This window comes from Vipera berus, assembly GCF_964194415.1.
Source record: "Vipera berus genome assembly, chromosome: 12".
In the NCBI taxonomy this organism is placed as follows: domain Eukaryota; kingdom Metazoa; phylum Chordata; class Lepidosauria; order Squamata; family Viperidae; genus Vipera; species Vipera berus.
In genome coordinates this window covers 13,681,039-13,705,355 of record NC_138215.1, presented here as the reverse complement: position 1 = coordinate 13,705,355, position 24,317 = coordinate 13,681,039, and the positions used below count along the sequence as shown (strand labels likewise).

The 24,317-nt window shown below is 44.0% G+C and overlaps 1 protein-coding gene across 3 annotated transcripts; it reads left to right on the top strand.

Annotated features, from left to right (window-relative positions):
• The first annotated feature begins 2 nt into the window (after nucleotides 1-2).
• Nucleotides 3-24,079, top strand: SH3GL3 (SH3 domain containing GRB2 like 3, endophilin A3). 3 transcript variants are annotated; one of them, XM_081337195.1, is made up of 9 exons: nucleotides 3-105; nucleotides 15,266-15,334; nucleotides 15,760-15,832; nucleotides 16,533-16,676; nucleotides 18,256-18,389; nucleotides 19,717-19,875; nucleotides 21,004-21,107; nucleotides 22,443-22,570; nucleotides 23,301-24,079. In XM_081337195.1, the coding sequence occupies exons 1-9, from the start codon at nucleotides 61-63 to the stop codon at nucleotides 23,504-23,506; spliced, it is 1,062 nt and encodes a 353-aa protein (XP_081193321.1). In that variant the 5' UTR covers nucleotides 3-60; the 3' UTR covers nucleotides 23,507-24,079. The 3 variants fall into 3 exon arrangements, with proteins under 3 accessions (XP_081193321.1, XP_081193322.1, XP_081193320.1); XM_081337194.1 differs by lacking the exon at nucleotides 3-105 and having other exon boundaries at nucleotides 14,737-15,334; XM_081337196.1 differs by lacking the exons at nucleotides 3-105; nucleotides 19,717-19,875 and having other exon boundaries at nucleotides 14,736-15,334.
• The last annotated feature ends 238 nt before the right edge of the window (nucleotides 24,080-24,317 follow it).

The following is a 24,317-nucleotide window of genomic DNA, read 5'->3' as shown; positions in this document are numbered from 1 at the left end:
GAACGGAGCGGCCCTGCTCTTTGCGGGGACTGGAGACTTGCTACGTCCCGAGGTGGGAGCATGTCGGTGGCCGGCCTGAAGAAGCAGTTCCATAAAGCTAGTCAGGTGAGCAGAGCCGGCGCGGAGGAAACCTAAGGGAGTTAACAAACCGCAATCCACCTCGCAGACCTGAGCGCCTGAGGGCACAGGCGTCCCCCCCCCCCGTAACTGGGTTCGCACGACGCGTTAACCCCCCTGTAGAGTTTGCTGCTGAGAGACTCGGCTGCGGAAACCCCAGCCGGGACGGTTCCTGCACGATAATGCCGCGTGGGACGTGCTTCCAGCGGGTTTGCTCGGTAAACCACGATTAAACCAGCCATGGCCTAGGTAGGTTGCGTGAAAGCGATCCTTGGAGGAGGATGCGTAGAGCGGGGGAGGGAGGGAGGGAGGGAGGGGAGGCTGTAGCCTTGTCCGAGCTGGATTTTCCTGCCAACTTTTCCTTTTGATATTTAGAGATGGGCAGCATCTCTAATAAATAAATAAATAAATTGAGGTTCTCCAGGAATTGTCTCCATAACTCCCAGCAAAGTCGAGTTGGCAAACTTACCCGTTCAGCGCTGGAAGAAATTTCTGTGCCTTTGTGCGAAAGGCAGGGGGCTCACATTTTTTTTCCAAATATTCTTGAGAAGGTGGCATGTGTGAAGGGGATGCTAGAGGTCAAAGGAATTGCCAGGCAGCCTTTGGGGTGGTCCTGCTTATGGAGAGATAGCAACCAGTTCCTCTCCGGCATGTTTACTTCCCCCCCCCCCCCCCCCCCCCCCCCCCGCAAGCCCATCTGGGAATTCGCTTCTCTTCTCTCACTTGAGGTGCTGAGCCGGGTTGCTTTGAAGAGGATGGAGTTGGCTGGGTGATGCTTTAAGATGCTAACAAATATGAGATGGCCTAATAGTCTTTATCTGGTGCTTAAATAAGGAAAGACTTGTGTTGTAAAATAAAGGATCTGTATTTGCTAGTCAGTCGAAGGGCATTGAGTCAGACCGGTCCTGATGACTGACTTGCGTGAATTAAATGCCCTCAACTTTAACCCAACCTGTCCCTGTTCCAGTGATTTTGATGCCGTCCATTCAGCTTATTCTTCATCTTTTGCTTCCTTCAGTCTTGTCAAGCATCCCTTTTTTTCTAGTTCATCATAATTTTTATGACGTGCCGAAGGCCTGTGAATATCTTTGTTTTAGAGGAGTTTAATTGATTGCTTGATGATGTGCTCTCAAGTGCCTTTCCTGACCAAATAGCTAGATTTGCAGACCATAGTGAGCTGTTCCTGACCTGGTTTTTTAGATTAGGGAAACAGACCATTTTTATTTTTGGTCCCAGTAGGACTAACTTATTGGTTCTTCTTGTAGCCCGTGATACTACCGGTAGTATCCCAAATCTGTCTTCCCTCTCTTTCTCTCAAAGTGTAATTTTCAACAGTTTTTATTTAATTCCATTTATATCCCGCCCTTCTCCGAAGACTCAGGGCGGCTTACAAGCTTAGCAGTAGCCTTCATTCTATGTATATGCCTGCTTATTAGGGCTTTCACACACACCCCAAGCGGCATTATTACAAAGTCAGCTTAATTGCCCCCCAACAATCTGGGTCCTCATTTTACCTACCTCGGAAGGATGGAAGGCTGAGTCAACCTTGAGCCTGGTGGGATGCGAACCTGCACTAATTGCAGGCAGCTGGTGTTACTTAAGGACGCATTAGCCCATTGGATGTTATCCTTGGAAAGGCTTCTTCTTTGAATCTCATCTCAGGCTTTCATTGCATTCCTCCATAAATTTAATCTTGTCCTTTATTCCTTGAGTACAGAACACTAACTGTTCTTGAGCCCAGGAAGACAAAATGATATGTCATCTTCTGGTCATGAGTTCATTTCATTGGTGGTTGATGTTACTTGGGGCTACTTAATGTGTATCATTAACCTAGTTTTTTTTAAACTTTCATCACAAGCTCTTCTTAGTCCTCTTTATTTTCAGCCAACAAAATGCCATCATCTGCGTATCTCAAATTGTTAAGGGTTCAGCCTCCAATTTTCATTCCAACTGCCCTATTGTTCAATCTTGCATCCAATCTTGCATTTGTATACATTAAGTGAACGTAGAGACAATATGCTGCCTTGTCTTTCTCGCATTGCTTTTCTGAGTCTCTGTTTGTTTCCAAACTCTATTCTTACTGTAACTATTTGTTCATTGTAAATGTTCTTTGGGGGAAAAAAATTAGACGTCCTGATACAGACATCAGCCTTGATCATTTTGACACCTGTTCAATGCTTCAAATTCCATTCAGAAGGGGCACTTGAAATATGAGGGAGAATGAACATGATAGCTCTCCATGACAGCGAGATGGGCAGCATATAAATTTAATAAATAAATGCATTAATGAATGAAACACCCTGCAACTCACTGAAGCAAGCCACTTTGTTCCAGGTTGTAAAATCGGGCAAATTCACTTAGCAAATGTTTCACTTAGCCACAGAAATGAGATGGGCTCATTACAATCGACCTAAGTTTGCAGCGTACAATAATAAACCTAGAAGGTTTATTATTCAGGACATTTTTATTTATGCTTTGACAAAGTTAACTTTTCTTTGCTTCATACTTTTCACCTTCCATGTTCCAGTTCGATATCTTCTTATAAAAGGTGACACTCCTATTTCAGCACTGCCCTGAGAACCAATTCTGTAGTCAGAGGTAGGTAGGCTGATTTCAGATCTGCCTGTTACAAAAAAAAAAGATAGAAATAGATCTACTGTTAGGGAGACAGCGCAGTTAAGCCCATTGTATTACTCAGGAGAAGGAGGTAGAAGAATGTGAAGACTGATTTCATTATCAGTAAGGTTTGCATTTGATGCACTAGACTTCCTTCCTTCCTTCCTTCCTTCCTTCCTTCCTTCCTTCCTTCCTTCCTTCCTTCCTTCCTTCCTTCCTTCCTTCCTTCCTCAAACATATGTCTGGGCAGCCAGTGGGGAATAAAGACAAAACAAAAGCCTCCTAAAATATAGTTCGATACATTCTTCCATCTAAAACACAGTACAATATGTTCTTCCAAAAATCCAGTGGTGGGATTCTGCTGGTTCGCACCAGTTCGGCAGAACCGGTAGCTAATTTTTTGTTGCCCAGGCCCAGAACGGACTTCCGGAAGCGGCATCCATGCAGAGAACCACGTTGTTCACCTATTTGAATCCCGCCACTGAAGAAATCGAATAGATACTCTTGAGTGGACCAAGAAACGTGGCACGGAAGGACAAAAGGATAGCTCAGCTTTAATCGCATAAACGAGTTTTCCATCAGTTGGACAATTTGCTGGAATTCTTTCAAAATGGCTTCATTAACTTTTGTTTGTTTGTTTTATAATGATCTATTGGTAGGAGCTTTTCTGCCCTTTGTTCTTGAGCTGTTCTCTTGCCAACCAAGAGAAGCCTGGCAGGTTAGTGATGGGACCTCCTTCCCTCTTTGCTTGAGCTGTTCTCCTGGCTTCCAGATCTGCTCATGAAAGTTCTGCCGATCTTAGCCAGAACCTTTTAACCTGAGGATATCACCATCTGGTACCCAGATTCATATTCATATTCAAATGTTATGGCTGTGCCCATATTATGTGTTTTTCCCCCCTGTTGTTTTTTTCAGGTTTTATTTTGCAATGTCTTCTAAGTATTTTGGCTTGATTGATGCTTGTAGAACTCCATCCTTCCCTTTTTTTGACTTACTAGCAAATATGGCCCTACCAGAAGCTTTTATTCCTGCTAACATTAATCTCAGAGGCAAATGATGAGAGGGGGATCTTTCTGCAACCCCTGGGAGAGGCATCATAGAGATTCGTGGTTTGCTTAAAACCATGGTTTGTATAGGTTGCAGAGAGCAGATGCACGTGTCGTACAAAGCCCTAACCATGGCTTATGAGTCACAATGAAGCCCAGACTGAACCCATTATGGCTTAGTACAGAGGTCCCCAACCTTTTGGGCAACAGGGACTGGTTCCGTGGAGAGAGGTTTTTCCACAGACCGGAGGAGGCGTGGTTTCGTGTGCTACTTGCATCCCACGGATGAGGCTTTGCTTGTTTGCGTGGATCGGTTGCTGGCATGCCGTGCCCCGGTACCTGTCCATGGACCGGGGGTTGGGGACCCCTGGCTTAGTACACTTGTTTCTCAGCCAAAGCAATTTCTAAATGTGTGGAATTCAGTTCCCAGAATTCCACAGCCAGCATCAGCACAGAATTCTGGGAGTTGAAAGCCACACCTCTGGGAGTTGCCATGTTAGGAAACACTGGCTTAATAAGACATGCAAACCCAGCCATGATTTTGAGAGAAGCGGGTTTTCTTTTTTCAAATTTATTTTATAAATGACGTCGGAAACGGTGATGAAAACAGTCTTTCAAATTAAATCACCGCTGCCCTTTTCCCTTGACCGTCCCCAGAGATTTAGATGTAAGTTGTTTGAATTTGCTGGTTCCCGTTGTTTAAAAGAAAAGTTACTGCTTATTCCACCAGTAAATTACTCATCTGAACGGGGCAGCTGCTATGTCTCTTTTCTGAGGCCACGAACAAAAGAGGCATTCTTCGTAAAGTTTGACTAACTGCAACGTAAGCAGAGCCGAGCAACGCGCGTACAATAACTCTGTAATGCATCTCGAGAGTATAAAATATTCTCCGTGGGTTGTCCTGGATTCGTTACACTGCTGAGTCACAGATAGCTGAACACGTAGATGAGGTAGCCCCTGACACAATCGCAAGAATAAAAGGCATAGCTTTGTGTAAAATATGTACGCGCTAATTTATGGGTAGAGATGCTGATTTAGTAATAATTACTATCCTGCTGGTAAAAATGGAAAAAACCACCCTATGATAAACCGTAGCAACTACAGGGGGTAGGTGAGTGGGTAGTTGGTATAGTAGAGGTAGAAATTCAGCTCTTTGGAACATCTAGACTGTGTCACTTGTTTCTAAAATATTATAACCAAAAAACTGATGCTGGCTTGGTTCACACATTACCCTAATTTTATAAATCATGATATGCAGTTGAAGCCTGTAGAGATCCACATTTTTGGATCTCTCTCTCCCTCCCTCCCTCCTTCCCTCCTCCCCCCCCCCATTGAGATATAGAAATGAGATCACTTTTCAGGTGGAAATCCAGAAAGTGAGACTTGCTTTCTCTAGCTAGGATTGATTGTTGAGTGCCCCTTCACAGTATATTATTTGAGCTTCGTGCAAAGACAATCTGGAACATTTTGTGCCTGCAAGAGGTTTGGAACTTGAAATTAAATTAGGGAGCAGCAAAATGCAATTTATGATGGAACATCAGGTCCCCCGGACTGGTTGATTACTGGTGAAAATATCCTTTTAGGTGTTCATACTGAGCCTACACATTGAAACATAATTGCGTGCCACAGTGCCATCAGAAATTGGACTGGGTAGAGCATCTTGAAGGCAAGCAGGCTTGTCATGTGGGACGTGTTTTGCACCCTGAGGGGAAAAGAGACTTGCTGCAAGCCCAGTCTTTCTGTAAAAAGTTTTCCTTTGGTTTTGTGTTTCATCTGTCTGTCGCCCTTTTTATTATTTCCGAAGCACAAAAAATGGCTTTTTATTTTTTATTTTATTTTTTTATTTTAATCCCATTTATATCCCGCCCTTCTCCGAAGACTCAGGGCGGCTTACAATCTAAAGCACAACTCAATGTGCTTAGCAGTAGCCTTCGTTCTATGTATATGCCTGCTTGTTAGGGCTTTCACACGCACACACCCAAGCGGCATTATTACAAAGTCAGCTTAATTGCCCCCAACAATCTGGGTCCTCATTTTACCTACCTGGGAAGGATGGAAGGCTGAGTCAACCTTGAGCCTGGTGGGACGCGAACCTGCACTAATTGCAGGCAGCTGGTGTTACTTAAGGAGGCATTAGCCCACTTGCTCCACCAAGGCTCAGTTACTGCTTAGCGTTTCCATTCATGGAGAACGTTCTGAGACAAGGAGAAGGTGACTATACGGTGAGTCCTCAACTTAGCAATAGAAATTCTGGGTGTCACTTGTGGTCTAAGTGAGTTTTGCCCCGTTTTAGGACTTTTCTTGCCCCAGCTGTTAAGTGAACCACTGCAGTTAAGTTAGTAACACGGTTGTAAAGTGAGTCTGGCTTCCCCCCTTGACTTGTCAGAAGGTCGCAAAAGGGGATCACGTGACCCCAGGACACTGCAACCCTCATAAACGTGAGTCAGTTGTCAAGCATCCGAATGTAAATCACATGACCAGTGGGGATGCTGCAACGTTCGTAAGTGTGAAAAATGGTCATAAACCACTTTTTCCAGTGCTGTTGTAACTTCAAACGGTCACTAAATGAACTGTTGGAAATGGAGGACTACCTGTAGATCATAAGCTAATTCAACGTTTGATTTGCATTGTTAGGAACTGATGTACATCGAATGCACTGTTAGCAGATTCAACCTCTTTTATTTTTTTGTACATGGAGTTTCCATGCGAGGATCTTTTTCCCCAGCTTTAATCAGATTTTTAGACCGGGAAGCATATTGCATTTTTAGCGTTCCTAACTGTGTTTAGGGATGTCTGCTGCAATATTTTATTTACGTAGCTGCCAAACTCCCAGGGCTCCTTTTTAACTTAATCCTTAACTGAGTTCCCCACTAAACATGCTTTCCTTGTGCACAGAATGTGGAGTGAGAAAGTTATAAAGTCATTGAGGCAAGTTCCCAAAAGGTCTTCTTGGCAAGTTCTTTAAAAAGTCTTCTTGGACCCACCTGGCAGTAATCAAGAGTTTCTCAAATTGTTCATAAGCTCATTACAATTGAATTAAAAAAAAAGAAATCTAGGCCTGGGTTGACAGGATATATACTAAGCTATCGTGATTTACTTGAGTTTTCACAGTGCGTTTTTATAAATGTGCTGTTTTGCTATTGTTTTGATTTATTGTGGTTGCTGCTGTACACACGCTTAGAGGAGAAGAATAAAACAAGTAGGCATGCTTAGAAACTAAGAAAGGGAGAGAGGGGATGGTTGCAGTCCAGTATTCCTATTTTTATTTCCCACCAGCAGCTTGTTTAATTGTCGAAGAAAAACTCTTTGAAACGTGAGGCAGCCTTGTCTCTCTTTGGAAGGTATGGTGTCTTGCATGCTAGCAAGTGGCAAACTGGGAAGTAGGTCTTAGGGTATGCTTAAAAGATTGATGTATGTATTTTTTCTAGAGATGGGACAGACAAGGTTTGTGATAGATGCACACTGCGACAGCACTGCCTGGTAGAAAATAAGCCAGAGAATCATGCTTGAATCCCTCCTGAATCAAAGGGCCCCTTTGTCTGTCTGCTCCATATTCTCAAAAATGTTGTCCCAGTAGTTACGTTTTGCTTCTTAACCCACCCCGACAAGACCTGAGTGCTGTATCAGTTCTATTAAAGCAAGCAGTCTGAGAGCCCTTTTAAATTATGATTTTAGCTACAGGGACCCAACTGTTCTGTACATAACACATGGGACTGATAGTTAGAACAATTAAGCAGTAGAATGGCTTGTCTTCAGAAGTCATGGGTGCACCATCGCTGGAAGATTTTAAGAAGAGATTGGACAGCCACTTGTCTGGAATGGTATAGGGCAGGGGTAGGCAGCCTTGGCTCTTTTATGACTGGTGGACTTCAGCTCCCAGAATTCCTGAGCCAGCACAGCTGGCTCAGGAATTCTGGGAGTTGAAGTCCAGGAGTCATAAAAGAGCCAAGGTTGCCTACCCCTGGTATAGGGTCTCCTGCTTGAGAGAGGGTTGGACTACAAGAGGGTTGGACTACTTCCAGCTCTATTCTGATTGAATTGAGGTCACCCAAATCACCTACTTAAGGGACGCGGTGGCTCAGTGGGTTAGGATGCTGAGCTTGTCGATCAGAAGGTCGGCAGTTTGGCGGGTCGAATCCCGAGTGCCGCGTAACAGAGTGAGCGCCTGTTACTCGTCCCAGCTTCTGCCAACCTAGCAGTTCGAAAGCACGTAAAAATGCAAGTAGAAAAATAGGGACCACTACGGTGGGAAGGTAACAGTGTTCCGTGCGCCTTTGGCATCTAGTCATGCCGGCCACATGACCACGGAGATGTCCTTGGACAAGCGCTGGCTCTTCGGCTTTGAAACGGAGATGAGCACCGGCCCCTAGAGTCGGAAACGACTAGCACGCATGTGCGGGGAAACCTTTACCTTTACCTTTAAATCACCTACTTATGGACCGTGGAAATGGGATCCTTCAAACCTCAGAGAGAGAATAGTTTATGGCTGCAGGTCGTCTTTCCTTGTGGCAGGTGGATATTTTAGGCTGCCGAGAATCTTTCATTATTTTATTTGTTGCTCTAAGCGTGCTTGTCATTCTTCAGCAGCCCACAAAGATGTCAGGGCATGCCGTTTAGAAATTAGAGGAAGAAACTCTGCCGCAGAATATTATTACCCAGCCAAAGGCTTCGGTTACACAGAGAGCTCATAGCTGTGGTAACAGCTCAAGGTGCCAGCTCTGCTCCACCCATGAGCCAAAGCTGCATTCAAATATACTTTCGAGGCAAGCAATAATAATAATAATAATAACCTGCAATCAAGTTCAGGCTGATCCCAGTTTGGATAGGAAAGGCCAAATGGGAGGAACTGAGCTCAGGGCCTAAGGCTGCAGCAAAATTCCTGATGGGAATTATTTTGTGAATTAGGGGTGCCATTTTGTGAGGGTGCCCAGAACACCTTTATATCCATAAAGTAATTTATTGACTCAAAAGGTTTATTGATTGATTCTAGAGCACTGCTTTAGATAAGGAGTGATGAGATGGCAGAACACACATCCTTATGGTCTTGAGCATCTTCTGTAGGTGTTGGGTCTAGCAAAATCCCCCTCCTCAAAAGAGATGGGATCGTGCTTCCAGACCCTGGTTGTCTACACCTGGTTGTTTAGGTCAGCATTGATCAACCTTGGCAACTTGAAGATGTGTGGACTTCAACTCCCAGAATTCCCCATGGTGGGGAATTCTGGGAGTTGGAAGTCCCTATGTCTTCATGGTGACAGATGCTGGAGGCCACCTAAATCACGACTTACAGACCATGGATAGCAGACATGAGATCCCAGGCCCCTGGGATGGGGTGTGGAGAAGCACAAACCATCTCAGGTTGGTAAAGTTGACTGATGCTAGTTGAATGGTGCTTCTGTTTGATGGAGAAGCTCTTCAGCTTTTGCAGTAGCCTTTATCTCCTGTATTGTAATCACATAAATTGCTTTTCCATGCAGGTTCCCACTGAGTCCCACAAATATTAATTCATGAGTGTTTTCTTTGGAGCCCAATGCACCCAACACTTGCTATCAGCTATCAGCTCCTCGGGGTCATTTACCATCTTAAAATTAATACACTTGAGTAAAATGTACAGATCACAAACGTGTCTTCTCAAATCTGCTTTTTGTTTTGAAAACACCTTTCGTTTTACATCTCTTTTGTGCAAAGTTTCTTTTCCCAGCTGCCAAGCTGTGAAAACAGAGTAAAACATCAACCAGCTTTTTTTTTTAAGAAGCTACTTATAAGAAGATGTTTATTTACGGGACAGTGGTAGGATTTGGCCAAACTAGGACTCTTGAGGGTTTTGTTTTTTAAATGTTTGTCTTTTGTCTCCAGCTCAAGAACAGAAAGGGGAAAGCTGTGAGCTCATACCTAGGCCAAACAGAAGCAAAAAAATATATATAAAAAAAGATCCCGGCTTGATTTGGGAAGTAGGGGGAAAAAAAAGGAAGACAAAGACTTTGAAAGGCTATATTGTTGCTCTCTTGTTTCCACCAGAAAAGTTTGCTGTCAATCATACATTGTGTCCCAAGGAGTCTTGCTTAGTGTTGCTTCTCTCTTGTAGCAAACAGCAGGCTCATGTTGTTGCAACCTTGTGGCCCTTTTGTTAAAATATTTTCCCATCATGTCATTGCTACAGGGGCTGGAGAATTGCACAGGCTAACCCCGCTTTCTTCTTCTTGCTTTTTTTTAATTTTAAATCACTTTGCAAGTTTGCAAAGAACAGGTTTCTCCCCCCCACCCCACCCCAAAGAGACAACCATGTATATTCAAGGACTAACGTTGTGAATCAGGTGGCCAGAAGTACGGGCAACGTTATTGTGGGGGTGGAGTTGCTACGAGCTTCAAGATTATGTCCACATTTTCTCCGAGGTCTCTATCTCAAATGTTCTTTCCTTTTGTTTTAGCAAGGAGGTGATATTTGCCTAAGCACAACAAAAGCTCTTTTAAAAAGGAAAAAAGGATTTTCCTATCGAGCGCCGCAGAAGCTCTGTGGGATTTATTTCTGAGCAGACAGACATAAATTGGCGAGTGCCAAGTTACAAGACCTGGTTGCCAATGATATTAGGGCTCAAGATAGTCATTATCCCATTGCTTTATATTCACATTCTTGCATTTCAGTCGTTGACCAGCCTTTTATGTAACATTGATTGGTTGATTCATCCTTTCCTTATGGGCCATTCAGTTGGTTTCCACTCCTAGCAAGCCACGCCGACAGATTGTCTTTGTGACAATCTGTCCCTAACCTAGCCTTTCCGATCTTTCAATGGTGTAATGATGTTGACGATATTATCCGTTCAGTTGTCTATGGAGATTCTCAATCTTCCAAATCACGGTTGCTTTTTTCAAAAGGCAACTGGGCTTTTTTTTTTTGCTTGAAGATGTTTCACTTCTCATCCAAGAAGCTTCAGTTCATTTGTGAGAACTGTGGAAGCTTCTTGGACGAGAAGCGAAACATCTTCAAGCAAAAACAAAGGAAGCCCAGCTGCCTTTTGAAAAAAGCACCTTTGGGATGTCCATTCAGTTGTGTCCAACTCCTGGCGATTCTATGGCCTGGTCTCTCTACACCAGGTGTAGGCAACCTTGGCTCTTTTATGACTCGTGGACTTCAACTCCCAGAATTCCTCAGCCAGCATGGCTCAGCATGGAAACCGCTCCATTTCCCCTCAGCGTGGCTGGCTGAGGAATTCTGGGAGTTGAAGTCCACGAGTCATCAAGCGGCCTAGGCCTAGGCCAGGGGTAGGCAACCTTGGCTCTTTTATGACTCGTGGACTTCAATTCCCAGAATTCCCGAGCCAGCCATGCTGGCTCAGGAATCTCTTCAGACACTGTCTGAATCTCTTCAGTGTCTGAATCTCTTCAGACAGTGCTGGCTCAATGGCTTTGCAACAAAGATGAGCACCACTCCCTATAAAAGGTAAAGGTAAAGTTTCCCCCGCACATGCGTGCTAGTCGTTTCCGACTCTAGGGGCCGGTGCTCATCTCCGTTTCAAAGCCGAAGAGCCAGCGCTTGTCCGAGGACATCTCCATGGTCATGTGGCCGGCATGACTAGACGCCAAAGGTGCACGGAACGCTGTTACCTTCCCACCGTAGTGGTCCCTATTTTTCTACTTGCATTTTTATGTGCTTTCGAACTGCTAGGTTGGCAGAAGCTGGGACGAGTAACAGGCGCTCACTCTGTTACGCGGCACTCAGGATTCGACCCGCCAAACTGCCGACCTTCCGATCGACAAGCTCAGCGTCCTAACCCACTGAGCACCACTCCCTATAGTCATCAACAACTAGTAAAATCTGTAGGGACTCCTTTACCTTTTACTTCCCTTTCCTTCCACCTTTCCTAGCATTAGAGCAGGGGTGTCAAACTGCCGGCCTGCGGGCCGGATGCGTCATCCGGAAGCCGTGCCCAACCCATTGCCGGCAATGGCGAAAAGGCTCCAATACGTTGCGTGACATCACGTGACGTTGCGAGTTTGACATGTCTACATTAGAGCTTTCTCCAGAGAGGTGTGCGTGTGTCTCTCTCTCTGTCTGTGTCTGTCTGTCTTTGATTCTGCCTAGATTATTTCCTGCAGCTTTTTGGCAGGTTTTTGTAAGTGGTTTGCCATTACTTCCTCCTTCCTAGGGCTAAAAAACAGTGACAGGCTCAAATTCACTCAGTTGACTTCACTCCTGCTCACAGTCTTCAGGTTTCTGAACCGCAACCCTAAACCGGCTTTTTCCAAAGATTAGATAACAGAAGACATTCATAGAAATAACAGTTAGAGACACAATGGAGTAAACAGTGAATAGAACATAGACGGCAGAGGTGAAAATAAGATTGGCATGGTCCTTAACTTGGACAAACGGGCATGTCCGTGACTGTCTCCAGAGGGCTGAAAGCCCCAGGTTGGCTTCCTAGTTATCATTGCAACTATTATGTCACTTTTTATTATTGTATCTGTGAGAATGTGCTTACAAGATGTTACCTGGTAACTTTGAAGTAAACTGCTCCCTGGGGCTTGTGATTGTTGACTTGACTTAACATAACAAGATTAATGGCCCCCATTAACCCCCGCCTGAGAGACAGCATTGTGGAAACACAATTCTAAGAATTACATTTGCCAGGCTGAGTGTATTAACTGCTGACGAATGCTTTTAAATAAACGGAGCTGGCCTTTTGTACTGCCACGGGTGTGCAGTACACACTCCTAATAGCCGTCTTAGTATGAACAGTGGGGCATCCCTGGATTATTTTTGGTCTCACAAGGAAGAGGGTGTGTGTGGCAGGGAATTATTTCTGCCGCATTTGGGTTAATCAACACAACCACATTGAGATTGAGATTGTATCAATCCTCAAGCAGGCTCATTCTGAAGGAAGGGGGAAGGGAAGGAGGGAGGGAGGGAGGGAGGGAGGGAGGGAGGAAGGAAGGAAGGAAGGAAGGAAGGAAGGAAGGAAGGAAGGAAGGATTTTTCTTCCATATGGATATGGATACAGGACATTTTATTCATTAGGTTTGTCTTCTTTTTAATAGGGCTATCGGAATATATTTGCATAATGCATGGACCTTATCGTTCTGTTTCTAATGTTTTTTTTTAAATTCCATTTATATCCCGCCCTTCTCCGAAGACTCAGGGCGGCTTACAAGCTTAGCAGTAGCCTTCATTCTATGTATATGCCTGCTTATTAGGGCTTTCATACACCCCCCAAGCGGCATTATTACAAAGTCAGCTTAATTGCCCCCAACAATCTGGGTCCTCATTTTACCTACCTCGGAAGGATGGAAGGCTGAGTCAACGGTGCTCCAGGGTTAGGCTGCCCATTATTGGAGTAAATTTCAGTAGCTTTCAACGTAGTAAAATGCAGCTGTTTCCCCACTGGTTGCATTCTAGCACTGGGATAAACGTTAATGTGGTTGATTCAGTTTATAGCAATGATATACATTACTAACTTGCATGGGCTGCAGTTTACTCTTCCAGCTTCCAAAGAGCTTCAGTTGATATCACTTGAGCAGTCTCTCTCTCTCTCTGTGTTTGTGTTTGTGTGCACATGTGTATGAGAGTGTGTAACATCACTGGAAAAGGTGGGGTTCGATTTTTTTCTCCTCTTTTCATTTTTGTGAAGGATTAAGGGCCCCGTGCTCCTTTGCCTCATTTTCAAAAACCATGAAAACACACACATCCACAAGAGACCATCCACAAGAGACCAGAATCACTTTTTAAAAAATAAAATAAAATAAAGATGTCAGCTTTCAGGGTTTGGGAGACTTAAGGAAAGGAATGGAAACAAAAGAAGTCTTTTTAAGTTTGAATGAAAAATAGAATCGGTTTAGTGCTGAATTGTGAAGCTGGGGGGCTGCATGGGGCTTAGCTTGTAGTGTAATCCTAACCAGTTCTGGTTTATTAAAGTCCGTTAAAACATATTATGATTTAGCATGGCATTGAAACCCTCCCCTCTCTCTGATAATGGTGGTCTCCATGAAGATGAGTGCTTTTCTTTGTCTGGCTTGCACAAATGTCAGTCCCTTTTGGTGTCAAGGCATGCAGTTGTGCATTCGTTGTAACAGCCCATAGTTACTGCTGTGCCAGTTGAGTTGTGAGTAAAAGACATTTAAAGGAGGGGTGTGTGATGTGGTTGGGACAAGGGGCCAGACACTCTTGTTGCTCATAGAAACCTGAAGATCTTTGACTTGAGGAAACATCTGCTACAACCTGGCGTGGTTTGGAGGTGGAGCTGGTAAAGTTAGAGGTCCAAAAGTGATAAAGGGGAGGGGGCAGGCCAGAAAGTAAAGCTGGGGAGGGGAGATAAGTCTCCTTCTGCCTCTGAAATGGGAATTCCCTTTTCTGACAAAGCAACCTTGGTGATACAAAGCGGGTGCATACATGATACACCAGGGGTGTCAAACTCAATTTCATTGAGGGCCGCATCAGCATTGCGGTTGCCCTCAGGGGGCCGGGTGGGTATGGCCAGGGTGGGTGTGGCCTATTGGGTGGGCGTGGCTAGAGTGCGTATGGCCTACTGGGTGGGCGTGGCCAGCTCTTCATCGTTCGCATCAAGGGTGCCTATGGGGGCCTGGGCAGGAGTGGGACAGATCTGAGGGTCTCTGGCAGGAGGAGGGTCTCTGGGCCAAGGCAGTGGGGGCCATTCCCTCACTGTTCCCAGGATGGCTTCACAGGCCACATGAAACCACTTCGCGGGCTGGATCTGGGCCCCGGGCCTTGTGTTTGACATGTCTGTGATACACTGAATAGCAAGGGGTCCTTGGTGCTCTCTGAGCTTGCTTGGTTTCTTGCAGACGTTGCATTACCCTAACTAGATAACATCATCAGTGTTGGTTAAGGAGTGGGGTTTGCTGTCGGTTTATATTTTGGTGTTTTGCGTGTCTGGGTGGGTGGGTGGTTGGGGAGCGGTCTTACGGATTCTTTGGTTTGGCTGTTTACTAATGGCTCTTGGGCAGATTCTTGACTGGGGTATTGCCTACTTGATTGTTGGTCTGAAGTTGACCTTGGAGTTAATCTAGGCTGATCTGGTGAAGAGGTGCTGGAGTCTTTTTCCCTTTTGGGCCCAGAATTCAGGAGATGTGCAAACAAGATTAGTTTATAGCATTGAGACATACATTGGTGAGACAAGATCTCATCTCCACAAAGAGGTTGTGGCTGAAAGCCAGTGGCCAACCTTCCTGAGGAGCAAAGGGGATGAGTTATAGCATTGAGACATACATTGGTGAGACAAGATCTCATCTCCACAAAGAGGTTGTGGCTGAAAGCCAATGGCCAACCTTCCTGAGGAGCAAAGGGGATGAGTTAGAGTTAGAGTTTCTCTTTACAATCAGGTTTCCACTGGTTGTAATGAAACCTAGGCTAGGTATGCTGTTTCCAGGGTTTAGGGAAGATTCTTGGTTTTCCTTGGGCATATGTGTTCTATCAGCCTTTCTCCGTGATGGCGAGTTCTTTGGTGCTGTTGTTTATCATTATCCTTCTCCTCCTGCAGCTTTTCAGCGAGAAGATCAGTGGAGCAGAAGGGACAAAACATGATGGAGACTTTCAAGAGATGGAGAAGGTAAGGCAGGTCTGTCATACGGGCTGCTAATGGCAAGGTGTTTATTTCTAATTATAACTTGAGAGGCCCTGTCATCCTTTTTCTAAAATAGGCCACAGCTAGGAAAAGGTCTAGCAGCTAGAGGACACCAGCTTGGCACAAATTTGCGTATAATGTATGAAAGAAACAGTCCCCGTCATATATTGTTAAAGATGAGTGATGGTTCAAAGTGGAATTCTTTTGAATCCAGCATCTTGACCCGTGTCCGATGGGTGTTGTTTCAACCACCTTAGAAGGGTTTCAAGGTCAAAACACTTCCCAAATGATCAGAGCTGCCCATTTCTCATTTAGGAAGTAAAATTGGAGGTGTTGAGTTAAAAAAAATGGCTCAGCTTGAAAAATGATTTGCACAGCCCGCCTAAAGATGTTTCATTTTCTTCCTGCAGAAAATCGATGTCACTAGCAAGGCGGTGGCAGAACTCTTATCCAAAGCTACAGAATATCTCCAACCTAACCCAGGTAAGGAACAAGATATTTTCAGTGAGTTCCAGATGTTTCAAACAACCGAGCATCTTTGCGAACCAATCCATCAGATCTGCGCCCCACAGTTTTGTTGGTTTTCTACAGATGTTTTAATGTTGTAGCAGTTTTATTGGCTGTATTTTTACTTGCTGTTTAGAGGTAGTCCTCGGTTTACAATCATTCATTTATTGGCCGTCACAGTTACGACGGCACTGGGAAAAGTGGCCAGGCGGCTTCTGACGAGCAAAATCAATGGGTGAAGCCAGATTCACTTAACAACCTTGCAACTCGCTCAACAGCTGCAATGGTTTGCTTAACCCAGGGGCCTTCACGCTTGGCCCTTTTATGACTTGTGGACTTCAACGCCAGGCTGAGGAATTCTGGGCGTTGAAGTCCACAAGTCATAAAAGGGCCATGTTTGAAGGCCCCTGCTTGTGAACTTCAACTCCCAGAATTCCTCAGCCAGGCACGCTGGCTCAGAAATTCTGGGAGTTGAAGTCCACGAGTCATAAAAGAGCCAAGGTTCCCTACCCCTGGTCTGGATGAAGTTGGTGGCAACTTGCTGTACGGCGGTTGCCTAGCAGAGTAACGTTCCAGGTCTGGAGACATGAAGTCAACGAGCAGAAATGTTCTCCAGACATATAGAAATCCCAGTATATCTTTTAAGCTTTTCAATATCAATGTCTCTCTCTTAAAGCCTACAGAGCTAAACTAGGAATGCTGAACACGGTCTCCAAGATCCGAGGGCAAGTCAAGGACACAGGATACCCACAGACCGAAGGATTACTTGGGGACTGTATGCTTCGATATGGGAGAGAACTGGGAGAGGACTCCACCTTCGGTGAGCCTCTGCAGCCACGCAGCATTGTTTATGCAGTTCTTGCAGGTGGCACTTAATAAATCTGGATTGTTAAGAAAAGGGCGGGTCCCTGCCTGAGAAGAGGACATAACAGAGATGCAAGATGCGAAGAGTGTGGAGGCAGGAGGGTGACAAAATACGGCCTCTCTCTTTGCCTGCTGCTCCTTAAAATGGATTTTCAAGGACTGTAAATGGTGCTCAGGTGTATTACCTGAGATGCAGGCAAAGAACATTATGTCCCTAGGCTAGACAGCTTGGAACAAAAACAAAGCCCAAAGAAATAAACAGGTGGAGTCTTCTATGAATGGCTGTAGTAGATCCAGTTTACAGGCAGATTGAAAAGTGTCCTGCTTCAGAACTGAGATCCCCCAATGAAAATTCTAAAGAGAGATTGGGGGGTGGGGGATGTTTCCCAGTGTAACATTTATCTTGTTCTGTTGAAACATGGCTAGTAACATGTTTTCATGTTCCTGCATCTGAAAGAAAAGTAAGGCAATTCCCCTATTCTTTATTCATTTTACTGGAGATTTTCTATGGTGAGGGAGCAGTTGTATCCTGCCTTTATTATTTTTACAAATAACTCCAGGTGGTGAGCACATCCAACATTTCCTTGTCTGTCTGTCTGTCTGTCTGTCTGTCTGTCTGTCTGTCTGTCTGTCTGTCTATCTATCTATCTATCTATCTATCTATCTATCTATCTATCTATCTATCTATCTATCTATCTATCTATCCCTCCCTCTATCTATCTATCTATCTATCTATCTATCTATCTATCTATCTATCTATCTATCTATCTATCTATCTATCTATCTATCTGTATCTTATTCATTGAATTTATATGCCACCCATGTCGCTATCAAAGTGACTCAATGGTTATCAAAAGGTGAAAGATATACTTGCCAGATTAAAATGATCCTACCTGTTTTTGTCTGACAAGGTGGCTTAAAATGAGGTGGGCTGATTTCTTCCCCTGTACGAGAGTATTGTAGCAACTGTAGGGAACCATAGTTCTAGCCACGCAGAAATAAGAGTCTGATGGAAATTTAAGGATAGAGGCTCGTCCGGATGAGTTGCTTTGAAGGAAGGTGAACCGGTGCTATTTAAAAGAAACACTTATTTGCAATTACTGCTTAGCCTTTCAGCTGCTGTGCTACAGATCTATAGTTACCAGTCAGCGTAGACAAATGGGTGTGCTGAATGGGGATGATGGGAGATGTAATCCTGAACACCTACTGTATAAGAGCCCCAAATTGTGCAGGGTTTTGCTTAAGAACACTCTCTCTGCAGCAAGAAGGAGTTTTCAGTTACGAATTGCCTCTTCTGTATGAATGAATGAATGAACCTTTATTGTCAAAGTACAACCATGTATACATTGAGATTGGCTGTAGGATGTGACCAGAGAAATGGTCTGGGAGATAAGGATAGAAGCTTTACACGTTTCAAAGAAAAAGAGGCTGAAAATAAGCCTTTTGAGTTTCAGTTAGAAAGCTGCTGAATTATTATTTTTTAAAAAATAAATCCTCCCCGATGTGATACACGACTGTTGTTTCTTCTTGACAAGGTGCTGCGCTGATTGATGTGGGAGAAAGTATGAAGCAGATGGCAGAAGTGAAAGACTCCCTTGATATCACCATCAAGCAGAATTTTATTGACCCTCTACAGTTACTGCAAGAAAAGGATTTAAGAGAGATTGGAGTGAGTTTATCTCTGCCTCGAATATTTGCCTAGGGACCTGAGCTGCATCCTCGGAATAATATTAGTGTTTCTCAAATCTCTCTCGCCTGCTCTCTTTTTTTCACTCCATAATGCCTGGATTTGCGTAATATCTTAAACTTAGGTTAACAAAATACGATGGCCACGTTCGTATGATGTGCAGTTTCCCAGACAAAGGATATTTCGTCTGGCTTAATGTGGGCATGCCAAGATCATTTTTTTATGATTTATTTATTTAGTTATTTTTACAAATAACTCTAGGCGACGAACATATCCAACATATCTTTCTCCTCCTATTTTTCCCACAACCACCACCCTGCGAGGTGGGTTGGGTTGAAAGACAGTGACTGACCCAAAGTCACCCAACTGGCTTTCATGGCTAAGGTGGGACTTGAACCTACCCCCTCCCCCCACTTTCTAATGTGGTGCTTTAACCACCGGCTCTCCAGTTTGAGTGGTTGAGATCCAGCAACACATTGAAACGCAAACGTTTCAGCACCATTCAGCTTAATCCAGTGGTTTCCTGGATCCAGTTATGAGATCCCTATATTTCTGGAGCACTTGAAATATCTCCCTTCCTTGAAGCTTAAGGAGAATTTAGTCCCTGGAAGATTTCTGTCTTCCCTTTCCTCAAATTCTTTACAAAAAGATGCAGTTTGTTTTTTTTTCCTCACAGAGGAATTTACTATATTTTTGCCTGGCGTGGGGGCGTGAACCTGGAAACCTAGATAAATTAAACCATGGCTCATTGGGAACTGCTGGACGTAGCAGACCACCTTGGCTCTGAAGATGCCAGCCACGATTTCTGGCGAAATTTCACAGTGTTGTTTAGTCCATGATCACTAAACTCTTTAGCCTAGCACTGCCCAACAGATACTGGGTGCGAAAACCTACGCCAGTAAACCATGATTCAGTTAAACATGGATAAACACACTGCATAAACAATGTTAGTGGAGTCTTGAATATGAACAGGCACTCCACAGTCAAGAGAGAGAACATGGCAGAAATTTAATGAGATCCAGAATATGAAAGTAAGCCGTATTTTGACAAATGTGTGTTGCTTCTGATTTAGATGGCCTGAAGATTTTTCCACAGTAAACGAACGATCTAGAATCTTAAGAATTGATTGCAAAGCAACTGCCGAGGCACACACAGATGCTGCTATTTTATTACTATTTTTTTCTGGCCGTTCCACATGGCTAAAAAGATATTTCTGCCCCTGTAGGCAAAAGCTTCTCCTCTTCCTTTGCTCTAACCATTTGGTTCTCTTCTTCTTCTTCTTCTTCTTTTTTTTAAAAAAAAACACCAGCGCCATCTAAAAAAATTAGAAGGCCGGCGTCTAGATTATGATTACAAAAGGAAACGTCTCGGGAAGATTCCAGACGAGGAAGTGAAGCAAGCCGTCGAGAAGTTTGAAGAGTCCAAAGAGTTGGCAGAACGGAGCATGTTCAACTTTTTGGAAAATGATGTAAGCTCCTCTCCTTGGCGTTTGAGTGCGAGACATGCAGCGTCTACGTGGGCGTTTGTGGCCCGTGTGATGTGGCACAACTAGTCATTGTGAAGATGATCAGGTTGCCCGTACTCTTGAGCACTTGCCTACTCTTTTTCAAACAAGAAAGCAGATGAAACCCACGAGCGGCTGTGCAATTCACCGTTCCTGCAATTTTTAAGCGGAGTAGCGGGCAGTCTACACCTCTCAAACCTGTTATCTGTCTCCCCTGTAGTTTGGTGATGCAATTTCTTGCTATTTTAAAATGCAGGAAAGGGAAAACACATCTAGTATTATCCCTAAAATAGTTTCAGGTCCCGCCTCCTTCCAGATCCCAAGACGTTTCTTACCTCCATCCCTTTATCATCTCTTCTGCATTAGCCGTAGGCAAAATGTAGCTTTTGAAAAGGTCACATTGGGCACTGTTCTACTTGCTTCCAACGGCTTTGTGAAGTGCTGCCCTCTAGTGACTGTTAAAATTAGAAACTTGATTGTGCCGTACAGGTAAATCCTTGATTTATGACTATAATTGAGCTCAGATTTAACAGTTGTAAATCATGCCATTAGGCGAATCCTCATCCGATTTTACAGTCTTTTTTTTTTTTTGCAATTGTCATTAAGTGAGCATGGCCGTTGTTAAGGGAATCCATTGCACACAATGGGCATTTTTTTTTAGCTGCATAATGGAAGTAATAGCAATAGCATTTAGACTTATATGCCGCTTCCCAGTGCTTTGCAACCCTCTCTGGGCGGTTTACAGAGTCAGCCTATTGACGTCCAAGAATCTGGGTCCTCATTTTACCGACGTCAGTTCTTGGCAGAAATCGTGATCCCATGAGCAGAGGAATGCTGCAAACGGTCACAAATGTGGGTCGGTTTCCGAGCACCCAAAATGGGATTGTGTGACCCCAGGAGGAGACCCCGATTGTCAGAACATCAAATCAAGGTTTTAAGTACCTCTGGTGGGGAGTCTCGTCATAGGTCAAGGACTATCTGTATAGGAGTTTCAGATCTTTTCATGATAAGATAAAAATTCAGAGTCAGGAGGTTTACCTTCCTAAAATCTGCATTTCTCTCTCGTTTTATTTTGGGATTCCCTTTTTAAAGATAGAACAAGTGTGCCAGCTGTTAGTCTTGGTAGAAGCCGCGTTGGATTATCACAAACAGTCTGCAGAAATTTTGGAGGATCTGCAGAGCAAGCTACAAAATCGGTAAGCCTAATCATGGCTTGGTTCATTGCAAACTGAGGGAGCTCTTTGAAGAAGGGCTGTCAAAAGGCTGGCCTTCCAGATGCTGAGTAAGTTTTGCTAACCACAACTGGCAGATACGCCACAAATTGGCTCTAGGGCCCTGTCATGGTACAAATGTCTGGCACCTCAGAAGTTAGGAAGAAAGACTTGTGCCTCCCTTAATCTTTTAAGATGTTGCTCATTCGTATTTTAGAAAACTGGCCATACTAAGCCAGAACACTGCATCAAAACGTGGGTAATCTGTCATAATGTAAATAACATATCAGAACAATTAACCAGTGGAACAACCTGCCTCCAGAAGCTGTGAATGCTCCAACACTGGAAGTTTTTAAGAAGAGACTGGACAGCCATTTGTCTGAACAGGGGGTTGGACTAGACGACCTCCAAGGTCCCTTCCAACTTTATTATTATCATCTGAACCTAGTGTGTAAGCTGTTGATAACACAGCACGTGTTTTCATTATTAGCCCAAGCTGGCATCCTGCTGATCTTTGTGATATCAACTATCATCAGCTGCATTCAGTTAGAGGTTGGATCCTTTCAGTCATTTTGAGGGTCTCAAGCTGGTCCACTCCTCACTCCATCCCACTGTCCTCCTCCAGGTCAACGTTATGACAAGATTCCCATGTTACGCTAGCCTTTCCTTGGCTGAATAAACCACAGTTGCCTGAGTTTGTCCAACATGTTAAGTTCTAAAACCACAGTGGCCAGCTTAGGAAAATACACTAAGTGAAAATTAAACAAACCATATTGCGGCTGAAGCCCATGAGTCAATTTAGCTTATGTGGCTTTTCAGTTCTCCTGAAGGGATGTTCCATTCACGTTTCTGTCTTTGGCTAGTTTCTTGAAGGGCTGTGAGGGGAGGAGGATGGGGGTTGTGTTTGTATATGTATGCCAGAAGACAGATGGTTTCTGCTGTTCCTTCTCAGTGGACCCAGTCACATCAGCAATGAGCTGTGGAGCTCAAAATCACTGCCAGTGGGTGGGTTTGCACTTCCTACTAAATCAAAGCATGGGATATTTGGTTTATGGTTACTGTGTAGTTAAGCCAATTGTTGTTTATTCCTTGGACTGCGGTTAAACTATGAATCAATACGATTGTGTGTGTGTGTGTGTGTGTATCTGTCTATATCTCTATATATATCTATATCTATCTATGAATTAACTCATGGGTTTGCAAGGACTTTTCGGGTGGCAATGTTGAGAACAGAATTCCCGAACAGAGTGTAAAAACACTTAGAGCAGGCACTTCTGACTGTTTGAAAAGCTTGATCTTTCATCTCCATCCTGGTTTCAGGATAAATGTGGCTTCCAGTCGCCCTAAACGTGAATTTAAGCCCAAACCAATCACACGGACGCATCTGGAAATAAGCAATGGTCAACCACACAATGGAATTTCCTTCAGTCCATCAATTAAATCATCAGGTATGTAATCATGGGGTCTATGGAGATTCTCAGTCATCCAGGTCATTCGTGTAGGCTGGGATAGAACAGTAGCCATCTTGCTTGTTTTTCGGTTGCCACAAGATTGGTGGAAGGAATGGAGTGTTTTATGCTAGCCTAAACCAAGGATACCCAAACCCCGGTTTGTGGACCAGTACCAGGCCACAGCATGCCAGCAACTGGGCCACACAAACAAGCAAAACCCCATCCGCGGGATGCAAGCAACACAGAAAAACACGCATCTTCGGATCTGTGGAAAAACCTCTCTCCACGGAACCGGTCTGTGGTGCCCAAAAGGTTGGGGACCTCTGGCCTAAACTATTCTCTGTCCTGTGGGAACCAAGGTCATTTTTGTTTCCTTGGCTGGGGCGGGTTGTGCCTAATGTTAGAAAGCCCACCAAACTATTCTATTTGGGAAATGTAGTTGATTGCATAGTTCTATGGGGTGGGAAGTTTAAGTTTGTAATACTGTTGCTTTCTGGAGGAAACATTAGTCTTGGTTTCACTTTTGACCATGCCGATATTTTGCAACCAATAAACCTGTTCTTCGAGGAAAGCTCAAGCCTCGGAGTTCTGCTTTAATTGGTCTCATCTATCAGAACCACGAGATCAGTATTAGAACGTTTATCATCTCGGACTTTGTTGCAAATGAATTGAGACAAAATTTGCGGGAAAGCACCCTGAACATCTCTTGATTGCTTATTCTGACCAGGTTCTTCGTGCCACATGGACCAGCCTTGCTGCCAAGCCTTGTATGACTTTGAGGCTGAAAATGAAGGGGAGCTTGGCTTTAAGGAAGGAGACATCATCATGTTGAGCAATCAGATTGACGAGAACTGGTACGAAGGCATGTTGAAAGGTGAATCTGGATTCTTCCCCATCAGCTACGTTGAAGTCATTGTCGCCCTGCCGCAGTGAATGTGTTCTTTTCACACTAGTGATGCAACCAAAAACAGGGTCTTTGCCCAAAGCGGTGTTTTCGTTTGTGCGGCGTACTACAAAAGCCTGTGCTTCCTTTGACCGACTTAACTGACTCTTTTGTACACGTCTTTTAAGAAATATATTTATTTTGTATCCCTACAATGTGGATATAAATTATTAAGCCCTTTCTTCTGGTTACCAGCAAAGAACAGCAGCCAAGCCCGATCCTGTGCTTTCGTGCCTTGAAAATCTCCCCCAGGCTTTTTCTGAAAACGAAGCTATTATGCCGATTATGGCAACAAGAAGCCATTTCACCAAGTGATGAATTTTATTTGTGGGTACAATTTTTTAGCTACCCTAAGTTTGTTCATCATTGAGCCTCTACTGTTGCCCTGAACTGAACTGTGAAAAGCTAATACTTACCACCTGCTATATCTTGACTAGAGAAGAAGGATTACTTCCTTGATATTCCTGTATTAAGTCCACTTTACCCTCAAACGCTTAACTCTTCACTGGCTAGAAATAATAAAACACTCTTGTAGGAAATTTTATTTCCTTTGCACCTTACAAGGTATATCGTTCTTGGGCTACTAGCTTCACAACATCTGCCATACCCGGAGCTAAACTTTGGCACTTTTGAGTTTTTTGGTTGTGAACTAGCTTTGTGAAAAATGATTGAGGATAAGAGAAAATGTGTGTTCTGCCACTTCTCTGTGGGATCCTGTTTTAGTAGTTATCAAGCTTAGTTGTTACGGCAAATCTGGCTTTGCTCCTATGGCACAAAAGATTCTTTAATCCTCTTTTTTTT